At 50.1% G+C, this 22,608-nt stretch overlaps 8 protein-coding genes across 8 annotated transcripts; 2 read left to right on the forward strand and 6 right to left on the reverse strand.

Annotated features, from left to right (window-relative positions):
• Positions 1-2,329: 2,329 nt before the first annotated feature.
• M437DRAFT_36891 (uncharacterized protein) lies at positions 2,330-3,661 on the reverse strand (the record flags this gene model as incomplete). Its single annotated transcript, XM_041019528.1, has 1 exon — positions 2,330-3,661. One exon carries the CDS (start codon positions 3,659-3,661, stop codon positions 2,330-2,332), a length of 1,332 nt encoding a protein of 443 aa, XP_040884937.1.
• A 3,051-nt stretch (positions 3,662-6,712) lies between these two features.
• M437DRAFT_36057 (NAD(P)-binding protein) lies at positions 6,713-7,742 on the forward strand (the record flags this gene model as incomplete). Its single annotated transcript, XM_041019372.1, has 2 exons — positions 6,713-7,636; positions 7,701-7,742. 2 exons carry the CDS (start codon positions 6,713-6,715, stop codon positions 7,740-7,742), a joined length of 966 nt encoding a protein of 321 aa, XP_040884938.1.
• Positions 7,743-8,428: 686 nt separating this feature from the next.
• On the reverse strand, positions 8,429-9,854 carry M437DRAFT_36041 (transcription factor Opi1; the record flags this gene model as incomplete). Its single annotated transcript, XM_041019368.1, has 2 exons — positions 8,429-9,666; positions 9,716-9,854. 2 exons carry the CDS (start codon positions 9,852-9,854, stop codon positions 8,429-8,431), a joined length of 1,377 nt encoding a protein of 458 aa, XP_040884939.1.
• A 911-nt stretch (positions 9,855-10,765) lies between these two features.
• On the reverse strand, positions 10,766-11,330 carry M437DRAFT_38146 (ankyrin; the record flags this gene model as incomplete). The annotated part of the gene is made up of 2 exons (XM_041019781.1): positions 10,766-11,063; positions 11,221-11,330. 2 exons carry the CDS (start codon positions 11,328-11,330, stop codon positions 10,766-10,768), a joined length of 408 nt encoding a protein of 135 aa, XP_040884940.1.
• Positions 11,331-11,657: 327 nt separating this feature from the next.
• M437DRAFT_71693 (uncharacterized protein) lies at positions 11,658-14,462 on the reverse strand (the record flags this gene model as incomplete). The annotated part of the gene is made up of 3 exons (XM_041025718.1): positions 11,658-12,823; positions 12,854-14,225; positions 14,286-14,462. The coding sequence occupies 3 exons, from the start codon at positions 14,460-14,462 to the stop codon at positions 11,658-11,660; spliced, it is 2,715 nt and encodes a 904-aa protein (XP_040884941.1).
• Positions 14,463-15,221: 759 nt separating this feature from the next.
• Positions 15,222-18,257, forward strand: M437DRAFT_17096 (P-loop containing nucleoside triphosphate hydrolase protein; the record flags this gene model as incomplete). Its single annotated transcript, XM_041018888.1, has 1 exon — positions 15,222-18,257. A coding segment is annotated over one exon (3,036 nt), but the record flags the coding sequence as incomplete, so codon positions are not given.
• A 405-nt stretch (positions 18,258-18,662) lies between these two features.
• On the reverse strand, positions 18,663-19,556 carry M437DRAFT_36087 (uncharacterized protein; the record flags this gene model as incomplete). Its single annotated transcript, XM_041019378.1, has 1 exon — positions 18,663-19,556. A coding segment is annotated over one exon (894 nt), but the record flags the coding sequence as incomplete, so codon positions are not given.
• Positions 19,557-20,455: 899 nt separating this feature from the next.
• On the reverse strand, positions 20,456-21,037 carry M437DRAFT_71695 (uncharacterized protein; the record flags this gene model as incomplete). The annotated part of the gene is made up of 2 exons (XM_041025719.1): positions 20,456-20,783; positions 20,838-21,037. 2 exons carry the CDS (start codon positions 21,035-21,037, stop codon positions 20,456-20,458), a joined length of 528 nt encoding a protein of 175 aa, XP_040884944.1.
• Positions 21,038-22,608: the final 1,571 nt, after the last annotated feature.

Raw genomic sequence — 22,608 nt, forward strand, 5'->3', positions numbered from 1 at the left:
GTATGGCTTCGAGTTCTAGGGTTTATTATTGGAGCCGCAAGGATCGTGCAAAAGATGATGAGCATGGTGAACGTCGACAGACACAAATCAAGACGTTGGCCATGGACTCTGATTTCCCAGTCAAGACATCCAAATGAGTAGCCACAAGCTGATTTATAGCTCACAAAGTTATGCTATACCAAGAGCAGCCTGCGTCGGAAGTCCTTCTTCTTTATGTATACAACTCTTGAAAGGGGTTGAAAAGATATGACCATGAACCGACAAGGCATCTGATGTCGACGTGGATCTCGTGATGATAGCTTCGAGGGCCCAAGTGATGACCACAAGACGATGCGAATATACCCGAACAAGAAGCAGCAGTTGTGGCATGTAGTCAAGATGGACTGGCCCGTGAAGCATGAGAGCCATCAACTGTGTGAATTTGTCAACAATCACGGGCTCTTACCTGAAGGAGATTGCAAATGGTTCTTCCAGCAAGACTCCCTAGGCACGTCTTCACAGCATGTCGTCGCAGTAGACGTTATCACGTATTCGACCGTGAACACGAGCAATGGTACGATATCAGAAGTCTAAACAGACTTCATGGCATCCCCAAAGCCAATCTCGTATTGTGCATTGACTGATAGCTTCAGGTAATGCTGTAAAGTTTCTCGGGCTTCTGACGGGGTCTGACTGTAATTTTTGACAAACAACATTGAACGGTTCTTTTGACCTGATTCAGCAGTATGATAGACCCTAGGCCGCCAGATGTTTTGTCGAAGGATCAGCGACTTGTCACATGATTTGAAGTTCGAGCAGCGAGTCGTGGTCTGTTGTCATCTTACGGCCGGTGTACTTACTCCGCAGATCGGACGACAGTCCATGCAGTAAAGAGAACCCCTGATCAGCAAAAGGCCAGACGTGGACTACGTGTGCAAAGATAAGAGACGGCGTTTGAAGGACGCGAGAAAGCAAGATGGTCGCCGAGACGGTGGCCGTAACTGCTGACCGACACTTTTAGAGTCGCGGCCTTCGTATCCCATCGACCCGACATCCGTCTCCATATCCCACGACTCGAATCTTGCATTGGTGTTGGAGGCCGCATGGAGCGTGAGTCAGTGACATACCAAGAGCGAAGTCGGGAATTGAATCTCAAACGACTCGGAGTGTATACAGTCAGCAGAGAATGTCACTAATGTGGAAGACCTTTCGGACAAAACAAGGAGAGTCGGCAAGCGACGAGAGAACTCCTGTCCGAGAAGCCTTGACCGATTGTACGAACGCGCAATATTAGACCCGCTGTTCAAATATCCATTGATTGACTGATGGGCCGTTGGTCGGGTGTTCTCGACTCCGCGTGTTCTAAGAAGAAAAGAAGGGGAAATTTGATCGCATGAAAAGCACGAGCGCGCATGTGGTGCGACGTGAGCCTTTTTTGTGACTTTGTCCGTGCTTGTGGAGGAGACTCGGAGTGAAGACAGGAACAAGTGTTCTGACTGCTGACTCTTAGGACCAACCGTGCGAACAGCTGAGGAGATTGTGTAAGCGCACATGTTGAGCTAGAGTCATGTCTAGTGCGAAATAATCGAGCATGGATTCTGCATTCACCAGATGTAGTTATTGTGCATCTAGATACATATGCTCACGATACTTTTCTAGCGTGAAACAAAGCTTTCTGACAGACTTTAATCTGTCGCGTGTTCGTTGAATGAAGAGAAGAGAAGAGAAGAGGTTTGCCAAGGATGAAGTAGTATGAAGATATATGTTCGTTCATTAAGCCGTATATGTTTGTCGTAGATATCATAAATGGAAGAAACACCACGCTTCCGGATGCTGTGCCCAGATCTAGCATCAAAGTCATGCCACCACCGTGCATGGAAAAGATGAGAAGAAAAATCCGGAGAGAAAATAGCGCAGCCAAGCACCGGCTATTACTCACTCTTTCCCAACCTCAAACAAAAAAAAATATTCCCACAACGCCGAGACAACCGTTCTCGCTACACCTTACCATGCTAAGACCATTCGCTTGCCGAATAACCAACAATGAAGACAGCAAATGCCATCTGAAGGAAAAAAAAAAAACAGAAACAATATGATGATCGTTATGAAGTAGAAAAGCGAGGATGGCGTAAGATAACCCCACGTCGAAACGCGTCGTGGACTAGCGAAGGCTGCTTTGAGAGAAGATAATCATGACCGTGTGCTCTAGGCCAGAGACGAACAACCGTTCTCTGGAGATATTGCGCTCTAGGGCTGTGAAGTGAGTTCGAACTCAACGGACTGGCGAGAGACGGGAGCCGGGATGATCCAGGGTCTGGAAGTGGGTATCGCAATTGTTGTTACTCGATGATTACTCGATCGAAATTGGCACCCAGCGGCGAGGGATCTTTCTAGAGACAGCCCTGGGAGCGCCGATAGAGACAATGTCGTCCTCGTCCTCATCGTCGTCGAAGGCGCTGTTGCGAGCAACAGGCTGCTTGCGTGGTGGAAGCCAGATTCTGGCACGTCCACTGGCACCCTCGTCAAATTTACCTCCACGTCTCATGTTCATCTCGAGCACGATGACACGAAGAAAGTCGCTGTTCTCTCGAGGTTCGCGTTGCCTAGAGGGCATGGGCCCCTGCCCAGACATAGCGCGGCCAGCTTCCGAACGAGAGTCTGGTGTGCCAGTGCTTGAGCCGCGGCGCGTGCGGCGGGGCGAAGATGCGGCCCGTTTGTTGTAGGTTTGCATCTGGATCATTGGAGCCTCGGGAAACTCGTTGTCAGGCGAGTCTAGCGAAGAGAGAGCCTTCTGCCAGTGGTGTTGTTGCTCCTCAAAGGGAACAGGAGCCGAGCGCGGATTCAGGTACTGGCGATGCGACTTTGATGGTGTCGAGGTAAAGGGGGTAGGTCTGAGCTCCGAGCTCAATCTCGGAAACAGGTAAGGATGTTGCCAGAGCGAAGCATCGGAGAACGAATCTTCATCCAGATTCAAGTTCAGAGATGAGAACGAAGAGGTCACGCGAGACTTGAGGGCTTGCAGTGATGAGCTCAAGTTGGAACGGAAACCACCAGATTTTCTAGGCTTGCGCTCCTTGGGGCATGGCGAGTTGATAAGAATGAGATCCTCGTCGAACTCCATGGTTGGTAGTCCGAGGGGGTGATCGATGCTACAATCCTCGATTTCTGGAGTGTAGAGAGTCTTCTCTTTGCGGTAACTGCCCATGCTAGACTTTCGACTTCGGATGGAGTCTGGAGTGGCGGGATTGCTGATGGACATGACCGAGCCGTCGTCACCATCCAGGGAGGGAATTGAGTCACACGAAGTTGACCTTGAAGAGTACATGTGCTCGTAGTCATCTACGTCGGCTGATCCAAGGAGCATGTCCAGTGAAGCGCTGCTGTAGCTGGACTTGGTCGAACTGTCCTTTCTCCATTCCTGGATGAGCTCATCGATAGACATGTCCCGGATGGGACTCTTCTTGCGTCTAGTCTGCGACTTGGGAGGAGGAATAGCAGTCACAGCCAAGAGTGCAGCGACGGCCGGAGGGAGGGCATCAGGTCGGTGTTTGGTGTCGGAGTTTCGTGATGTTCTGGATGATTTGCTGCTGGCCCTAGATGATCTGACATGTTTGAGATCTCTGGAACCCCGCCGAGGAGAAGGAATCTCGACGGGTCTCGAGGGTTGCAGTGTTGAAGGCATGGCAGGCGTGAGGATCCAGAGTGGTGGTTGGCTATAATTGGAAGTGTCGGAGCGTGGGGGTAGGGGTGTTGAAATTGGTGTCGGAGGAGCGACGGAGGGCTTTTTGGATTTTGGTGTTGAAGATGGTCTTTGTTTTTGTGAGTCTGGCGATGAAGAGTACTTGAAAGATCGCGGAACAAGCATATTGAAGAGAAGAGTCAGAGCGCGATGCTAGCGGCGGCAGTGTGGATGACGTTGATTCTTATTATCAAATCGGCCGAAAAGCCAAGGGCGCACGTTGGGCAGTGTCGTTCCGACAGCAGGGTCCGGTCCAAGTGGCCTTAATCTCGAAGAACGCGAGTTGGGCGCTGATGAATATTGCGACTTGTGGACTCGTTGAGCGAAGTCAAAGAGTGCACGCGAGATGAGAAAGGCTTCGTTTCACCAGCAGGGAGGAGCGAGACAACATTAGATAGTGGATCGCGTGGCCCTGGGGTGCAGCAGCCTTGCTGATAGATAAGGATGAATCGACAAGTCGGATGCCTAATGAAGCATCCGATGCGTTTACGCGCGTGAAAAGCGAATGCCTCTCCAACGGTCTTTCTGACGACTTTCCAGCCGACAGCCACCTTCGAGACCTTGTGGAGATGCGATAATCGCTTTCTTTCTTCTTTTCTTCTTGCCAATATCATCAATCGATGCGATGCCCTCTCTCATGACGGTAATAAGCATCATGTCACCTTGCACAAACACTGTATCAAAGGGCGGATGAGGCGCTCGCTGCCGACCGCCGGTGGGTTTTTCCTGCCCTTTCCGGTTAGCCACCCCGATTCTACGGTTTAACTCGACTCGGCTTGGCTCGAAGAACAGCTTGGACGCTGGGGAATTCTAGAAGACGAAGAAGCGCCGGCCGCTTTACCTACCTTTTCCAAGCAGCGTTGCGGTGGTTGGGCCAAATCTCGATGTCAAGCAAGTTGCAACAGCAGGTCCAGCCAGGTGCAGCATCCGTCAAGAAATCGATGCAAAGCCACTCGTGTTCCGCCATCGGGTATCTGCACCTTCTTCAAGCCGATCATCCGCGAAGAAGAAGCAAAAGCACGGTCATGTCATTACCCCGGACTGCCACCCACGCGACCCTCGCAAGGTCCGCCGGTTGGCTCTCATTGGCTGAAGATAAGACACAATTCCCAAACACATTCTCAGTTGCCCAAACAGGGGCGTGTTTGCTGTTTCGGACTCCTGCTCATCAAGGTCACACGAGTGTTCCTGGGATGCAGGAGCATGATACGTTGCTATACACTGTCAACTTGTCACATTCGAGAAGACCGTCTTGGACGCAGTCGTCGCCGTGACTATCGTCAGAGGGTTGATTGACGCACCTGTGAATGCTTCAGAATAATCATTTACACTTTCCTATTCCCGTCACGAGATAGGCAGGCCGATGCGCTGTTCTCATCATGGTGATCGGCTAAATGCTAACGCCCGCCCGTACTCTACTACCATATCGAGTATGCCAAGTGTTTGTCACCATTCGGCCGGAGTCGAGATTGCATCGACAGGGCGACTGTTGCTTGTCTGACCAGCAAAATGCGGCATAAGACTTCTTGATGCCCATCGACCGCCAGTTTTGAAGACATGTCGGCCTGAGAGGGTGGTAGATTGTTGTCATAATAGGCGGCAGCGCAAGCTCAAGTCTACGGCAGTCATCTATCCAGCCCAAGAGCAGCACCGTCTTCTAACCAGACCGTGCTGTTTGACCGCTCTGTTTCTCTACGCCTGACCTAATAACGAGTCGCAAGCCTTGGTGGCCTTTAGAATCATTTCTGCCATATGAGGCCGCGTTGAGGCGGTGAATCGTTCAGTCCTGGATGCCAGTTCACGAAAAAAATACAGCGCTCGTGCAAAATCATTCCACCTTCCTAGAAGAGGTATAGGCACCGAGAATCATATTCGACACGCCTCTACCTTCTCTGAGACTTGAGTCCTTCCTATTTGGACGCAGTACGATCCTCACATTGTGGAGAGCTGGCTATTGCACCTCCCATGTCGGAACATGACCCGATACTTCCTGGGCGCTGATTCTGCAACGCAACCAAACGGCCATATGACATGTGAGCACTGACAAGTCCAGAGCTGGCTTTTACCAAACGACATTGACCAACAATCAGATCTACACGAGTTTGATCCTACAGTCTCTACTGGTAGCGAGGTTGGTACGCACGTTTGTCCCTGATAGACGCCTCCATCTCTAGTACTGTAGGGCGCGACATGCGCGTGAGATGTACGTATGCAGGGGCGTATCTCAGCTGTCAACCACCTGCCTCCTCAGCATATCGTCTCGCTTGTCGGTCTTGAGCTTCCTTCATCGTTTCGTATCCTGCAGGGCCATTTTCCACCAACGCCACAATTCTGCTGTAATGACCTGTCTCTGTGCCCCTTTTGTGATGTTGACAGCGAACGAATGTTTCTTTCGCGCAGTACACGACATGACATTTCTCGCATGCCATAGTTCCGCCTCCAACATACTGCTATCTTTCGCGAACAAGTGAATTTCGGGTTCGAGATGGGGTGAAGCTGCCGTTCATTTAGTAGCATGTATCATTTGACCTAGGTAAGGAGCCTCAATCGGCCTGTGACAACAGGTGCACCCTCAAACCATCGAATTGAATAACACAGTATTCAAGAATTGGAGATTCGTTGTTTACAGGCCTGCCCAGCTAGAAGAAGAGTGGTCGTCGTCGATGGAAACAATGGGCAGGGTGGTCCCGTCTGCAGTCAGCAAGTGCACGGACCTCTAACATATCTTGCTAGACATCTGCTCATCCACTCTGCTCGAGACTTACACTTGACCAGACAAAGCAATGACCGTGAGTTCAAGGATCTGAGCAAATTTTGTAGGCTGCTCAAGGATTTTTGGCAACATACAAGGTAGGTGTCATGTCCAGCCCATGCAAGAGCAATACCATGAGATAGTGGTTGTGTCATGGTTACGTGCTTGCCAGTACGCATAGCCTGAACAATAAGTAGGTATTTTCTCGAGCCACTTTCTTCAGATCTCCAATCACAAAGATCATGTCACTCAAGAATATCGCGCTATTCGGCGCCAATGGCCAAATTGGCGGCTCAATCCTCAAAGCCCTGACGAACCACACATCGCAAAGGTTCAGCCTCCTAGCCATCAAAGCTCCAGACTCACCTTCACCACCCGAAGCCTCGAACAAAAATGTCACAATCAAAGAAATGGATCTGCTGCACACATCACGTAAACAAATGGCCCAGGAACTCCAAGGCATAGATGCAGTTGTCAGTGCATTAAACGGACCAGTTCTAGAAGCTCAAATCGACATTCAAGACGGAGCAGCAGATGCAGGAGTCAAGCGATTCATTCCCTCGGAGTATGGTATGCACCACATATACCGCAAGCCCAATGATCCACAGGGCTACATCCATCCACTCTGGGACGCCAAAAGCAGACTCAATGAACGCGCTATTTTGCACCCAGCCATCAAAGAGGGCAGAATGTCGTATACGATGATAGGCTGCGGAGACTTTTACAACCAAGACCGCGAGAAAGTTTGGTGTCCTTGGACTCAGACGGATGTGGATGAATACACTTTTCACGTCATCGGCGACCCCAATGCCAAAGCCGATTACACACATATCTCAGACTTTGGACTTTATGTAGCTGCTTGCTTATCCTCCCCCTCTGTCTCCGAAAACGCCCACCTAAACTTCCCTTCCGACCACATTTCCCACGTCGAGATAGCAGACCTCCTCAAAAATTATTCTGGCAAAAAAGTAAACCTGGATGTTATGGGTGAAGACAAGATGCACGAGGTGGTTGCAGACCCAAAATCAGCTCCAGAACACCTCCAAAATAAAAGTTCTTTTCCAGTGGACTTTTGGTTTTTGGTCAAAGGGATGCAGGGAAGTGGGAGGTTCTGGCGTCCGAGGGGCATGAATCACAATCATCTGTTCCCAGAGATTAAACCCACTGTATGTTGTTTCAAGACACACTTTGCGGAGAATCGTACGTGTGCTGACTGATTGTGATTTGCAGACTTTTGAGGCATACTTCAAGCAGCGTTTTCAGAAGAGTTGAGACATGAGCGCAAGAAATGCATGACTACAGGAGAAGGAAGAATGAGATATCTATTCTGTTATTCGTACAGGGTGGGATGGCAGTAATTGTACATGACTGATGCCTGTCTGTAGTGACGAAATTCTTCTTAATGTCTGTTTACAAGCAGAATAAGTCAGAAACAAGAAAGCATCCCGCTCTTGGCTGTTGCAACCACTCTTTCAGCAAAGATAGGAAGACATCGCAAGCGCGGTTGATCTGCTATGAAGAACAGACAAGGGGAAAAATGTGCATAAGATCTGCTATATACAATCCCAAAAAGGCAAAAGTCTGTACCAAGTAACGTTAGAGAAACTACGCTTTTTGTTCGCTGTAAACGAGAGTGATGGAAAGGAAGAAAGAAGTTGTCCTGTGAACCCCTAGCTATCGGAACTCCTGCCCGCTAGCAACTTCGATATCGATAATCTGGAACACATCATACAGCAAAATCAAACATTCCCTTTGCCCTAGCCAGGTCCTGAGCCTAGCATCCCAGTACGCCCTAAGATCAGTATGGGTTTAGTGGTTTTCGTGGGTTGTGTTACTTCTTTTTGGCCCAAAGGCTTGCAAATTTTTCTTTTTTCGTAGACTCGTGACGGGTTGAGATTCTGTCTTGCTGCTGGCAGAGAACAGGAGAAGGCGAAGGATGAATTTCAATTTTTGTTGTCCTACTCAGCTGACTCCTTGGGGTCGTCAGCGTCCATCATCTCCTCCTCACGACTGTTTCTACCCATGCTCTGCAACCAGTTCTCGGCACTTTGTAGAGTAATGCCAACGACGTTGTTGACTTGAGCCATCATGTCGAGACCTTCAGTTGCAAAGGCGATCATGCGGTGGGCTGCTTTGCGAGTGTTCTCGTCTGCACCCTGACCTGCAGCTGCCTTGCCGTCTTCACCACCATCGGCCTTGATGGCTGATTGAGACGGAGAAGATGCCTCTGCTGACTGTGTGGCGCATCGCCATCGTTGCGGAATTGACAACAACTGCCCTTTGACAATGTTGCGGGCGTTCTCGGGTAGAGCACCTCCAGCATAAGTCGAGACTGAATTGACCACAGTCTGGATAGTGTGCCAAATGTCGTCGCAGAGCTGCTTGATGCGTCTTGCAAGCATTTCTGTAGACTGGTCACGCTCGTTGCCGCTCTTGATCTCAATTACGATACCGGCCTCTCTTTCCTTCTCTTGTCTTGCCCTGTCTTGTTGTGATGTTTCCTGTGATTGGTCATACTCGTGTAGAACCATCTTCAAGGCATTCATTACGCTCTCAACATGTTCAGTGGCTGAAGAGAGAAGCTTGACGCAGTACTGAAGGCTTCGCAAAGAAGTATCGCTAAGTGCAACACCAAGAGCAGAGGTCGAGATGAAAATCTTGGTTGACCAGCTTCGATTGATAGCAGGTCTCTCAACACCTCGGCTTCTCTCCGAACCATGAGGGCTGACTTCCTCTCTGTATGAAGGTGGTTTGTTGGCCTGGTATGCAGGGAGGAACTCCTGTGAATCTTGCAGGCTCGGATCTATACGGTCGACATCCATATCGTCCGACGTTACTCGTCGACGTTTACTTCCATGTGATGAGTCCGTGGCTGGTGAGCTGGGTCTTCTGCTATCGAGGTATCGTCTGATACCTCCCTCGACGCCAGTACGTCTACCAAGGTTGCTGACGGTACTAGCGACAGGAGAGCCAACATTTCGCTCAACAAGATGCACTCCATATCGGACGATACGAGGTGAGAAGTTCTTGGTCGCGTTGTAAGCAGATAAACTTCCGTTTACAGTATTTCCGACCCAAGGATGGGCGTCGACTAGGAGATCCAGTAGCGGTTCGAGGTCCTTGTTTGAAGAAGCCGAGGCACTTGTAGGACTGGGTTTGGACGCTGATGGTCGTGTCTTGGGAGAAGGCGCAAAGTCTATTATATCAGTCGACGTTACAACCAAGTGCGAATCGAGTATACACACCAGGATTCCCAAGACCAGATAGAGCTTCGGCAGCCAGGCGAACATCGGGGTCATCCATTGATACACTTGTTGAGCGTTGGGTTCCGTCTTCGATACTCATATTGCTGGCTGCATCTGATTCAATGCTAGTTCGAGGCATGCTTATTTGCGGGTCCATGTCTCTTGCAGCGGCAGCATTGAGTGAGACATTGGGGTGAACAGTCTTGGAGGGGAGGTCGGCGAGGACAGACTTTAGGTCGGGAAGAGTGATGTCGGTCGGGGCATGATTCGAGTGAAGGTCCTGAGTAGGGACTGAAGGCAGTTTGAGATTGTCGGGATGGTGCTCGTAGGCGTATCCGGGCGGCGCTTGGCGTTGCGATTCCATCGTTGCACTGACGTCGACAGAGCTCCTGCGCAAGTCGGCGACGACTCTGGCAGCAGCAGCTAGCAAAACACGACGGGATGGATTTGACAGCGATTGGGAAGTGATGGAGGCAGGTTGCGAGGGCTCATTGGCATTGGTCGTGATGGGAAGGACGTCGATGAAACCCATCACCTTTCGGGTCTGCACAACGGGCAACAGAAATCACATGCGGCCTTGGCATGACCCGCGTCTTCACATGTCAATGTCATTTTCTGCGGGACCGCTCTGCGCTTTGCTCTCCACCACGATGTCATATTCAAACTCTTATCGTTTGCTCTCTGGTCACTGTCGAATTGTAGACTATCCTGAATTCAGTTGAAGTAACAATTCTGGTGTCAGCTAAAATTCGTCGTCAAATACTGAGTGATCCTATGTGGTACTGCTGAGTATTGGTGCTGCAAGATGCCGCTATCGATGCAGGCGTTGGCAGACTGGTAGCCAACGCCTCGAGCCATCCAGGTCTCTCATTCACATGATTGCCGACTGTGCTGCTTCCGAGATTGAAGTGCCGGGAGATAACATCCACAACTTGTGGGAAGAATTTCTGCGCTTATCCACGTGTTTGATAAACACCTGAAAGCAACAGCTCAACCATTCCTCGGTTCTCAGTCTTCCTGGAAATAAAGACCCGTGGTTCTGTTGAACATTTATTGCTGTGCCACACCGAATAGCGTGAGGTAATCTTCCTTCCTGAACATGTGCGCGCTGTCCACCGCATTAGGTTGTCCCGCATACACATCTGCCTTTCTCTCAAACAAAAGTCTGACCACGTCGTCCGAGCCCTTGAATACAGCACCAGCAATAGGACTCTGGCCTCTGTCATTCAATACATTCGGGTCCGCGCCTTTGTCTAGCAACATTTTGGTGGTTTCGGCATGGCCATGGTAAGCTGCTAGCATGAGCAATGTGTCGCCTTTGTGATTTGTAAGGTTTGGTGGAATGCCACTATAGATTGACCATTGTTAGTTTTGTTTCTTGATACAATGTTCAAATAAAGCATCAAGAAAATGGTTCAATCTATATTAATAGCGAAGAGGCTAGCAGTGTCACAATTGACAATTCAAAGACTGCTCTCCAAAGACGCAAACTTTCATTGACTTACGCGCTGACGTATTGTGCCAACTCATCCGTCTTGCCTTGTCTTGCAAAATCGAATAGTTTGCCTGCCAGTTCAAGCGCTGCGGGTGGTAGGTCGCCGGCATGTGTCGGCATGCTGCTCGAAGGTGCGTCGTTTGCAGGTTGTGCTGGTTGCTGTGGAAGACCCATGGCGATTGTGTGTGATGCTTCTTCTTGATTGTGATTTCAAGTGTCTGAAAATGTGTTTGGAGAAATCATAGAGTTGATGTCGTCTTGTTTTATGACCGTGCTTGAGTGGTAAGCAATGACATCATAGAATCTTGTGGATAGCGATATAGAAAATCACGAGTCAGTAGATGAATGGAAGCATATGAAAACAATGGATTTTTTCCTGTCCTGTGACTCCTCGCTAAGTGAATACATCCAGATCTTTAAATGTACATGACTCCTCCCATGCAATGCTTAAACAACAATTCTGTCCAGAGAGTACTTGCCAACACGCATCGACAATTCCTTACCACGAAGACCCCTGCTCTTTTCGACTTGACCCGTGCTTGTCATACGCAACTTGCTGGCAGGTCCTTGAGCCTTGTAACCAAGAGGAAGGACGGGGTCAACGGCGAGAGGGGTCTCCTCGAAACCAGGTGTCTTGATAGGATCGACCTTCTTGATCGTTGTCTGTTTCTGAGAAGCTTGGATGGTGTTGCTGAAGCGCTCGAAGTCGTTCAGGAAAACTCCGAAGCTGCATGCCTCAATACAAGTCTCAAGGGCAGCACTGGTCTCAGCGACGAGAGTCTCGAGCATGTTGTCTGTCTGAAGGTCTGGGTCTCCGCTGAGGCCTACAAGCCAGCCAGATGTGCCAATAGCGTCAACAGCACAGTTAAGTAGGTTGCTGATAATAGCAATTGAGTGATCACTAGGCGATCCAGCGTCTTCAGGTCTGGCAATCTCATCCTCGGTGTATTTAGATGTCCAGCCACCGTCTGCAAGCTCGATGCGGAGAATTTGGATGAAGAACACAACCTCGCGAGGGGCAAGGTGAGTGCGGAGCCTCTCAACGATGCTGCGCGAAGGGAACGAATGGAGGCGTGTGAAAACAGTACGGAAAGAGGCGCTTCTGACACTGAGACCTGTGTCCAGGGCTGACAGAGCAAACTCAAGATCGGCTTCTGCAGCATCAGTCTCGGCCTGAATTGTGGTTTCAAGCTCGGAGTCTTCGCTTTTGCTAGTGATGAGCTTAGCCACTGCAGCGGGACTAGGCCCTTGCAGAGACTTGACGAGAGAAGCGAGAGCCACAATGACCTCCTCGATCTCCAGGTAGACAGGCCAGCTCAGCCATTCGTGCATGACATGCATCTCTGGGTCAAGCTCGTTGACTGCCTTCATGATGTCGCCGGGGTGGACTCTCTGAGCAGTTGACTGGATGGCGCCAGTTTCACGCAATGCCCTCTCGACTGCCATAGCAGACATATAGCCGGTGATGGCGAGCCATCTGAAAATATTCGCCGCGAAGAAGTTCATGGAAATAGAGCTCTGGTCTTCGTTTGTGGTCTGATTCCAAGCAAACATTTTGCTGAGAAGGTAGACCGCTTTACGTCTCTCAGTCTTCTGAACGAGGAACCTTGAATCTCTTACAGGCCACATTCTGTTGTCCTCACCATCCTGCTCCTCGTTATCCTGCACAGCCGACTTCTGGTGCTTAGGGGCGGTGGACAACTCAAGTTCGGCTGCAAGGAAACGTTCAAGAGCAGCTACGTCAGATTCGACAAGTGAGTCGACTGTCTCTTTCCAGCTCTCCCATTCTTGAGAAGACACTTCAGAGTTAGGAGCAGCAACGAGAGCTTTCTTCGATCCTTTGCCGAGAGAGTTGATGAGAAGACTGGTGTTGGCCTTCGACTTCTTGTAGGCGGTTGCGGACAAGTTGATCTGCACACCGACAAGAGCGTTTCCGGAGATTGCGACGGCCATACTGAGATCTGAGAAGAAAGTGACGAAGTTGAGAGAGGCCCCAGAAGCACCATCAGTTCTCTTTCTCTTATCGCCAGCCGATTCGAGGAAGTCGGACTCGAGGGAAAGAGCGGCCTGTAAGGAGTTGTATTTTGTGTCATAGATGGCACATGAAGTGGATTCGGCAGCAAGGACCAGAGCAGCCGAAATGCGAACAAAGCTTTGGTGAGCTTGAGTGTGAGGAGTGAGGGTGGAAAGAACACTAGGGTTGGTGCCGGAAAGATCATAAGTTGTGATGATACCGGAAAGCAGTTGGTGCAACTTTCCAGCTGACGATTGAAGAGAGAAGGTGGCCTTGTCAGAAGAAGAGGAAGGTGCGGGCAATTCGTAGCTGAAAAGGTAGCGAAGGCCTTGGTGGGCGCTGGTGATCATATCCTTGGATCTCGATGGTAGAGAAAAGAGGTTAAAGCGGCGGGTGTTTTGGTCATCAACAGTGACCATGGCGAGGAGAGGCATGTTAATATCAGTCGAGCTGTCGAGGCTAACGGCACCGCCAACCAGAGCCAGAGCGTCCTCTCTACTCTTGAGCAAACCCTTCCTTGCTGAGGTCACATCAGTAACTGTGGCATATTCGACCTTGACAGATGATGGAGCGGCGTCCGACTCAGCAAGAGCGATGGCGCGAGCAGCATCTGCGTCCCATCTCTTCTCCTGGAGGTCACCAGCAATACATTCGACGCTACCATCGGCGTATGTGACAGCGATATCCAGAGCGAGACCGAGAGTTTCATTGTCCGAGTGCGAGGCAAGAGCATTGATAGCGAAGACGGTGCTTGTCGAAGAAGGTAATTGGTAGCTTGTCTTAACTTGCTGATCGGCAGAAAGGTCGGTCGAGTCGGCGATAGTATCTTCGGTGAAGCAAATGACTTCTGTTTTCTTGCCAGTGGTGTGGCCAAGCACAGCATAGGTAACTCTCTGGGCGGCTTTGCGGCCAGTGATTTTGCGATAGATGGAGCAAGGCGCGCAGAGCAGACGAGTCTGTGGAGGAAGAGCATACGATGTTACCAAGCGCGGGTTACGCACCTAAAGATTCGAATTAGTACTGTGAAAGCCTTGAGAAAAAGCACCAGAGGGCACACGTACATTGTAGATTGTGATACTGTCTCCATCGACACTTGCGACAATTTCAGGACGCTTTCTCCATTTTTGAGCGCGGAGACCGAAGACAGGAGCGGCGTAGGTGGTGCCAACAGTGGGATCAAAAGGCTTTGGCAAAGAGGCCAGAGTAAAAGGAGCCTCGATGGCAGCTCGGTCGGCCATTTGTGTCGGGAAGCGCGAACAAAACTTGTACGGCGACAAGGTGTTTGGTGCCTGCTACTTCTTCTGCTTCAGAGAAAAAGTTCAAGATTCCTTCTTGGCACGGATATAGCAGCTTCGCATGACGCTTTAACTCCATAATTGGAAGGAACGCGCGACAAGGAAGGTGCCCATGCGTCACGACGCGTCCTCCGAAACTTGGAGACGGGACTTTGTACGCCAGCACTGGACGAACAAGACGCAACCTACCATTGCATGGCTATCGGCGCCATGACTGATGGTCAGAACAAGACGTTGCATCCTTTCTTTGTGAAGCCTCAAGGTACACACACACATCATCGTCTATCTCCACTTCACTTGCTCATTCTCATAGTACCCGCGCCCAAACCACCGCCTGAAGCCGCAACTCAATCCCTGAACGATGATGCCTCGCCCGGTGCGGACGACAACTCCTCGCAGCCCGAGCTTCCAACGATACCCGACTCGACCAATGGCAGGAAAGCTCGTCCCAGAAAGGCCAAACAGAAGCCAGACGCTACTTCAACTTCCGAGTTCATCGAGTCCACAACCCAGACAGGTCGTAAACGACGGAAGCTGAGCCTCACCGACCAAGTCGTCGTTCCTGACCGAGGCTCTGAAGATATGCTCCCTCAACCTTCCAGTCCCACCTCTGTCCCTTCGTCGCACCCAGAAAACAGTCAGCCCATCGATCAACACCAAGACACAGAACAACAACCTGAGCTTCCTCCGGCTCCTCAAAATGTATCAGCAAGTACGCCGCCAAAGAAGATGTTGAAGTTGAGCACTGGTGGTACTCTGGTTTCTCCTTCGTCCAAACCACTGCCAGCTAAAGAAGATGCACAATCCAAGAAGCCTGCAAGACGAGGAAGACCTAAGAAGGAGAAACAAAAGCTACTAGTCACACTGCGCTATCCTCCGAACCATGCTCTAGGACATCAGATAACACGTATAATGGATGGCTCAGAGACTTTCAAAATCTCGAAACCTCCAATGGCTCCTCCACCAAAGCCAAAGGCACCCAAAATCGATCCTTCCAAACCGACACATCCTTTCTTCTCGGGAAAACCAAAAGAGCCACGCTCGGCCCCCAGCAACTCTGTGAAGGGTCAAATGGATCCCAAGGTCAGCCACGTGCTCAGTCCACGAAGACCTTCAGCTGTGACCCCTGGCAAGCTACGGGCACAGGCACGAGAGAATGGTTCGAAAAATATGGACAACTCTTCTGGCTTCCCGCAGTTTGGTGCGAACAAAGACAGAAACATTATCAAACAACCCGGCATGGTTGAAGCTCCGTTTCCGTCAAAAGATAATGCTCACGTTCGCGGGGACTTTTACTACCACACAAGTCGACCACAGGGAGATGCGTCCACCATCATACCTCGCTCAACGCGTAAAATGAAATACAAGATACCACTTCTGGACCCGTCGGAGAGTACGTTGACCCGCGTGAAGAGCGACCTCGACTTTCATCAAAAAGACACACCAAGGCCCGATGGTTTCTATGACCCTCCATCTTCGTTACGAGTCCCCTCTCGCCATCTTGTTCCTGGTTCATTCGCTCAGGAGTGGATCAGTAACGAGCTTCATACTCAACCATCAACGGACGAACTCCAGTTTGTGCCGGGGACCTATCGCAATTTGGTCCACCCAGCGTGCGAAAGCCTCTATCATGGATTGCCAAACATACTTACACCATTCGATCATGGACGGTCAGAGATACAAGCCTGGGCTCAGAAGTACTCACCCCAATGTGCGAGCCAAGTCTTGCAGTTGGGAAGAGAGCCAACATATCTGAGAGAGTGGATGAAGGCTCTCACTATCAGTGCAGTCGAGACAGCTGGCTCACAAAATCCCAAGCATGACAAAGCAGATCGCGAACGTGGGCCCAAGAAGAAACGGCGCAAGAAGGCTGCCGGCTTAGACGATTTCATTGTTAACGACGATGATATCTACAACGACACCGAGGAACTTCTTGAGCTGGATCCTCCATCGCTTTCATGTCGAAAATCAAAACCAACCCTTGTGCGCAACACCGATTTCAAGGACCCGTCTAATCGCTCGAAGATCGCCAATTCTGTCATCGTGAGTGGACCACCTGGCTGTGGAAAGACTGCTATGGTCTATGCTGCAGCAAAGGAGTTAGGCTTCGAGATATTCGAGATCAATCCCGGTTCGCGCCGGAGTGGTAAAGATGTGCTCGACAGAATTGGAGACATGGTAGAGAATCACCTGGTGCAGAATCGCTCACTTGATACTGGTAACACGTCTGCTGACGAAGATGCCGGCCGACTGTCTGACGCCTTCAATAAAGATCTCGAATCTGGTAGGCAAGGAACCATGAAATCTTTCTTCACAACCAAGCCGAAGTCGGCACCACAACCCATAAAGGAAAAGAAACCAAAAATCAATGTCGACCAAGTACAGAAGGTCTTGTCATCTTCGAAGCCATCACGAGGACAAAAGCAATCGCTGATCTTGCTGGAAGAAGTTGATATCATGTTTGAGGAAGACAAAAACTTCTGGACAACAGTCTTTACCTTGCTGCAGGGTTCAAAGCGTCCCGTTATCATGACCTGTAACGATGAAGATCTTGTACCTCTTCAGGCCATCAACTACCAAGCACTTCTTCGTCTATCTGCCCCAGCTGCGAGTGTTGCTACAGACTACATGTTGTTGTTAGCAGCTCAAGAGGGTCATTTACTTCGCCGAGATGCAGTCTCGACACTATACGAAGCAAAGCATCATGATCTGCGTGCAAGTATCGCAGAGCTGCAATTATGGTGTCAAATGGGCGTTGGCGACCCTCGAGGCGGACTAAGCTGGATCTATCCAAGATGGCCGGCTGGCAGTGGACTAGATGAAAATGGTCAACCTATACGAGTCTTCAGTGAGAACAGCTATAAAGCGGGCATGGGTTTCGTTGCACATGAAACAAACTTCTCCTTGGAAGGTACACAGGATGATGAATTGCTCAAGGAGACTTGGGAAGGTTGGAATATCGACCCGCGCGAAGAACTGTTCGCTGGAGTCACAAGCACATCTTCTGTTCTAGAGCAATTGGATCGACAGTCACGAATAACCACATTGAAGCAGTATTCGGACTTATCTGACAGCCTTAGCGACATGGATGTGTTCTGTGCGATCGGTCTCCCTGGCAAAGAGAATCACAAAACTGATGCGACTCAGCCTGAGCTACCTCCTAAAGCTCGCGCGAAATACATCAATGGCATGGCGCTGCTTCAGACACCGGAGATCGTTGACTACAGTACTCTTGACACTCAACTCGCGGTTTCTGGTTCGCGTCTCGCGCGCATGGTCTTCTCGGATCTTGTGAATCCTCTTTCATCAAGTCCAGTACGACGTGTGGTTGAGACACACTCTCCAAACAACAGAAGATCTCAACTCAGTCGTGGAGATATTTCAGCAGCCTTCGACTCAATAGCCACCATGATGACCACCCCAACAAGCGGTCCAGCGAGTCTGGCTTACTCAGTGTTCGATGGTCCTCTACAGACCGTGGTCACCGATGTCGCACCATATGTTCGCAGCATTGCCGCCTACGATCTTGCTCTGGAAACACACCGAGACAAGCTGCAAGGTAGCAGCCAGGGATCAACAAGCGGTGGCGCGGGAAATAAACGAGCTCGGACAACACGGGCTGCTCGTAGCGCATTAGAAGGTGGTCAGCGCCAACTTACTCGACGAGAACGCTGGTTCGATCCAGCCTTTGATCTTGAGCTTGCTATGCGGACTGCCGGCAACTGGCCTCGCGTTGAAAGTAGCATTGCAGAAACACGACTGTATAGTCCTGGTCTCGACTCATCAATGCAGATTGAGTAATACTATGCTTGATGCTCCGTACTAGCTCCTGCAATTGACAATGCTACTTGCTCCATGACCCACCTGGTGTGGTTCGACGGGACTCCGTGGTGGAATTCGCTTCTTGCTATCTATATTTAACTGGCTGGAGGCGAGTACATATAGCTTCTAGAAGTATCCGCTAAACGACTACGAATAACACAAGCTGCAGATGCAGCGCTACCTCACATCTCTGGTTTGCTTCGTACCTTGACTCTTTGTGTTCGTAGCAAAAGATGTATGGCAGGACTGCTGGTGTCTCAAGCTGAAGTTTCGAAAGATATATGATTCCTCGTCAAGCCCGATCCTCTGATTCAAGACATCTTATTTCTGACCTTCTTCTGTATCGATTGTCGAGTATCCCGGCAAGATAGACTGCTGACCCATAAAAGTCCTGGCCAACCATGCAGAATCGCCGATGAGATATGCACCCGGCAGTGCACCCTGTTCCGCCAGAAGGATCTGATACATCCAATGCTTGCCGTCCAAGATATGGAAAATCAGCTCGAGGGGCACCATAACGCCAAGTATCATGATACCAATACCCATGGAAGCACCGAGAGTGACCAAAACTCTGCCCTTGGAATTTTCCGCAACACGTGTTTTGACAGCGTGATTGAGGCTGTCGATAAGGTAGACGATGTTGGTACTAACAAGTATGAAAAGCCCCAGGAGAAACCCTATGAAAGCCAACGCATATTCATCATCCTCTTTACGGGTTGCGCCATCCTTGAGAACAGGCATGTTTTGCGGGTGGATCCATAACAGCAGATCTACCAGTCCGTATTTGCAGGTCTTCTTGAGCCCTTGCTCTTTACCATCTATCGTGTTTTTGAGGCGGGTGGTTGCGAGGTAGGCTCCGGGTAGTGCTGGGACTTGTATCCAGAAGAGTTTGTAGATGAAGATCTTGTTGTCTAGGCAATGCGAAAGGATGGCGAGTATGATAGCCATATACATACTCACAATAGCACCGATGGAAGTCCGAGCTTTGCCTTTGTCCTGGTCGTCAGGCAGTGCAGCCTCACCGAGGGCTTCGAGAACGTGTTCGAGCAGTGTGAAACACGCAATGAGGAGGCAGAGACTGCTGATCCAGTGGGTGGTGATGTCGAAAGCAGTATCTGTAGGCACACCACTCCAATCGAGCCATATCAGGAGGACAGTCACTAGAGCGTAGCCTGCTCCATACATAACACTGTTGTCTTTGGTGTTCAACTGTTCGCGCACTTGATGCTGGGAATTTGGACCGGCCACCGTGTTGATAATAGAACTGCCGAGGAAGATGAGGTGCGTGTTGACAATCAAGAACTGGCGATGGAGATGAGGTGCGTGTGTTGATGTTGCTCAGATTGTTGCTAATGCATCGACTGGAAAGGTCATACCACCTGTCATTGTTTCTTCCCTCGGAGCTCTTCTCGATAACGATGGAAAGAAGTATCGTGAGTCACGACTTCCTCTCTTGGTTGGAAGTTGAGCAAGATAAAGCGTATAATTAGAACTTTATACATCACGAGACACAATCAAACCTCACAACAATATTCATGCGCTTGAGCTTACTTCTGAGACTTGCTACAGAGACACTTCCAGGATGAGAGAGAAAAGTCAGGTGATAAGTTTGAACGTGTTTTCTGGTATATTGACAAGACGAAGGTAACAGGGAGGACATTTCTATATGCGGTTTCGCAGTTTATGTGATTCGACTCGGCCGTCCTTCCTGAGGGAGAGAACCGGCAAAGGACGATCGAGGACATTAAAATTGTACACATAGGTGTACAGAGGGGTTTGAGACAATAGATTGAGAGTTTATCGCGTGAGCCCAGGATGAATCAGAAGGACGAACTCCATGCATGCTATGCAAAAACGAAGAAGGTGAGACGCGAAGATCTCGGCGGCGGCAAGAGATGCGTGATGGTGGTGAGGTAGTCTTGGGAGTACAGGGCGTGTCGTCCAGATGTGTGGTTTTGGAGAGTGGGACGAGTGGGTGGCCTGATGATACAAAGCCATGAGTCGAGGGGATTGGTACGACAGATGTCAGTATGCGAGCGCGTGTCATGATCAACGACCACGCGACAGTAGCTAGGAGAAAAATAAGGCGAGCAGCTGTGCACGTTGCGTTTGATCTACAGCAACACAACGCCCATGCCGGCAACGACACCAGCCAGACCCAGACACACTGTGAACAGCGAGCCGTGGGGCATCACTGTAGCTCCGACACCAGTTGCAGCCTTTGCGACACCAATCTCGCCTGTGATCGTGCCCAAACCAATCTCACCAGCGCCAGCGGTGGTCAATTGTCCAGGAGCGGAAGGGAATGTTTGTGTGTAGAAGACCTGAACCCAGATCTCGGTACTTTGAGCAGAGTCCCAGTGGTCGGCGATCCAGTAGTCTTGTGTAGCGGGGACTTGTGTTGCTGCTTTTGTGGCTAGGAGGTTGGGGTCCTGACGGAGTCTGTGTTTTATTTTGTCAGTATTTGAGATTGAAACAACAAGCAAGGATACTCACTCTAGTACTACATTCTCAGCTTCTGCGTTCCAGGCATCGCCAGGAGCTACTGTTTGTGTGGGCAGAGCAGCGGTGCTTTGGCTCTCGGGTGCGGCGGTGATTAGCGGTGCGTCCTGGACTTCTTGTTGTTGTTGTTGTTGAGGAGCGGCTAGGGCCAACAGCGGTGCGGCGGCCAGTGTGATGAATGTCGAGAAGCGCATCTTGTCGATGATTGTGCGAAGTGCAGCTGGGCGAGTCTAGCTTAGGATATGGAAGTGGGTTTCCAAAAAGCGGGCAGCACAAGAGATAATATCCAGAAAGGCCGAAAAGACGGTGCCAAGGTGTGAAGCAAAAGGTGGCTTAGAAAAGCGTTGTTATTTCTATATCGATCCCGGATGCGAAACGGTCTGCAATCAATGCTTCGCCCAGATTATGTTGTGGTAAAACGATTGTGTATGTGGGGTGATTGTGTTTTCAGAAAGGAAGAGAAGAGGAGAAGGAAAGAGGAACACACACAGGGCAGACAGACTAACAGAAAGGCCCGAGTGAGGCGCAGAAAATCAAGGATAGCGCCATGTGTCTGGGACCAGGATGGGGCTGGATGAATGAGGTTGGGCCCAGCAATCACGAACTCATTTGCGCGTCTCTCCATTCACCGTTCCGACCGACCTGGCCGTACTGCCGTCATGTCTTTGCTCTGCTTACCCTGCAGCTTGCCTCTGCATCGCAGTCTCCCATACTCATGCCTACCAGCACTGTACACCTTTCTTTGCTGTCGCTGGTTCCTGGACTCAAGGCTGTCGACCATGTTTCAGAACCTGTCTCTGTATTTCCTGACTCGGCCTGGATCTGCACGAATTTTGCTAAGGTTCACTCAAAAGTTGCTTAAGCTTCCTTGGCTCCCTCTAGCCGTTGCGGTCGGACTGCTTTCGACCCCTTCATGAAACACTTCTGCTCTGTGTTTATCTCTCATACATATCATGACCATCTTTTGTCAGAGCCTCTACCCCTATAAGCATTGAGGATTGAATCATGCACACGACCAAGACAAGGATTATTCAAGCATAGCAACATGACTCTGTCTCTTAACTGCCACCATATTGGTGGCCTCTTGGCTTGTCTCACCTAAACTTCGGACCAATCTGTGCCGGACCTTGGCTCACCATATGCCGACTTTGTGCTGTGCTCGTATGCGATCAGCGGCTCATCTCCGTAGCTTCCAAAATTCAGGACAAGGGAAACCATGTTCGCACAACAAGCCGACCCTTCCCAACCCCTCTCCAAAAGAAATCACCATCAACAAACACGGAAAACAACTCCTTTGCCCCTGTATAACGCCTGTCAATGCTCGCAAGTTATCAAAAACTTCTCCCCAAACTTCTATCTCCAAACCGTTATTGCCGTTTGCTCTCATTCGTCATGCTCCAAACCGTCGCAAATTGACTTCCATGCATAATCTGCCGTGCCTTTTGTACCTGAGTATTTTTTGACGACGCACATGTGGAGCCGCTTCCGCATTTAGATTCGTTCGTCAACGTCTGCAGACCACTTGCAAAACACGACTCTCTAGACGACATGTCGACATATGATAGTCCTCATCAATTAGGTAGCAGTCAAAAGTATTCAGATGTAGAGGCAGAAGATGAACTTGTTTGTTCTCACGATTGTATCGTGTTTCAATCCTGCCCCGAGTTTTAACAACAAAGAAACAGCTACACCCTCCTCGTATACGAAAGCTTGTAACTTCCGCCATACTCCGACTACAGTCAAGAGTAGAGTACAGACTGTAGAG

This window comes from Aureobasidium melanogenum (genome assembly GCF_000721775.1).
Source record: "Aureobasidium melanogenum CBS 110374 unplaced genomic scaffold scaffold_1, whole genome shotgun sequence".
In the NCBI taxonomy this organism is placed as follows: domain Eukaryota; kingdom Fungi; phylum Ascomycota; class Dothideomycetes; order Dothideales; family Saccotheciaceae; genus Aureobasidium; species Aureobasidium melanogenum.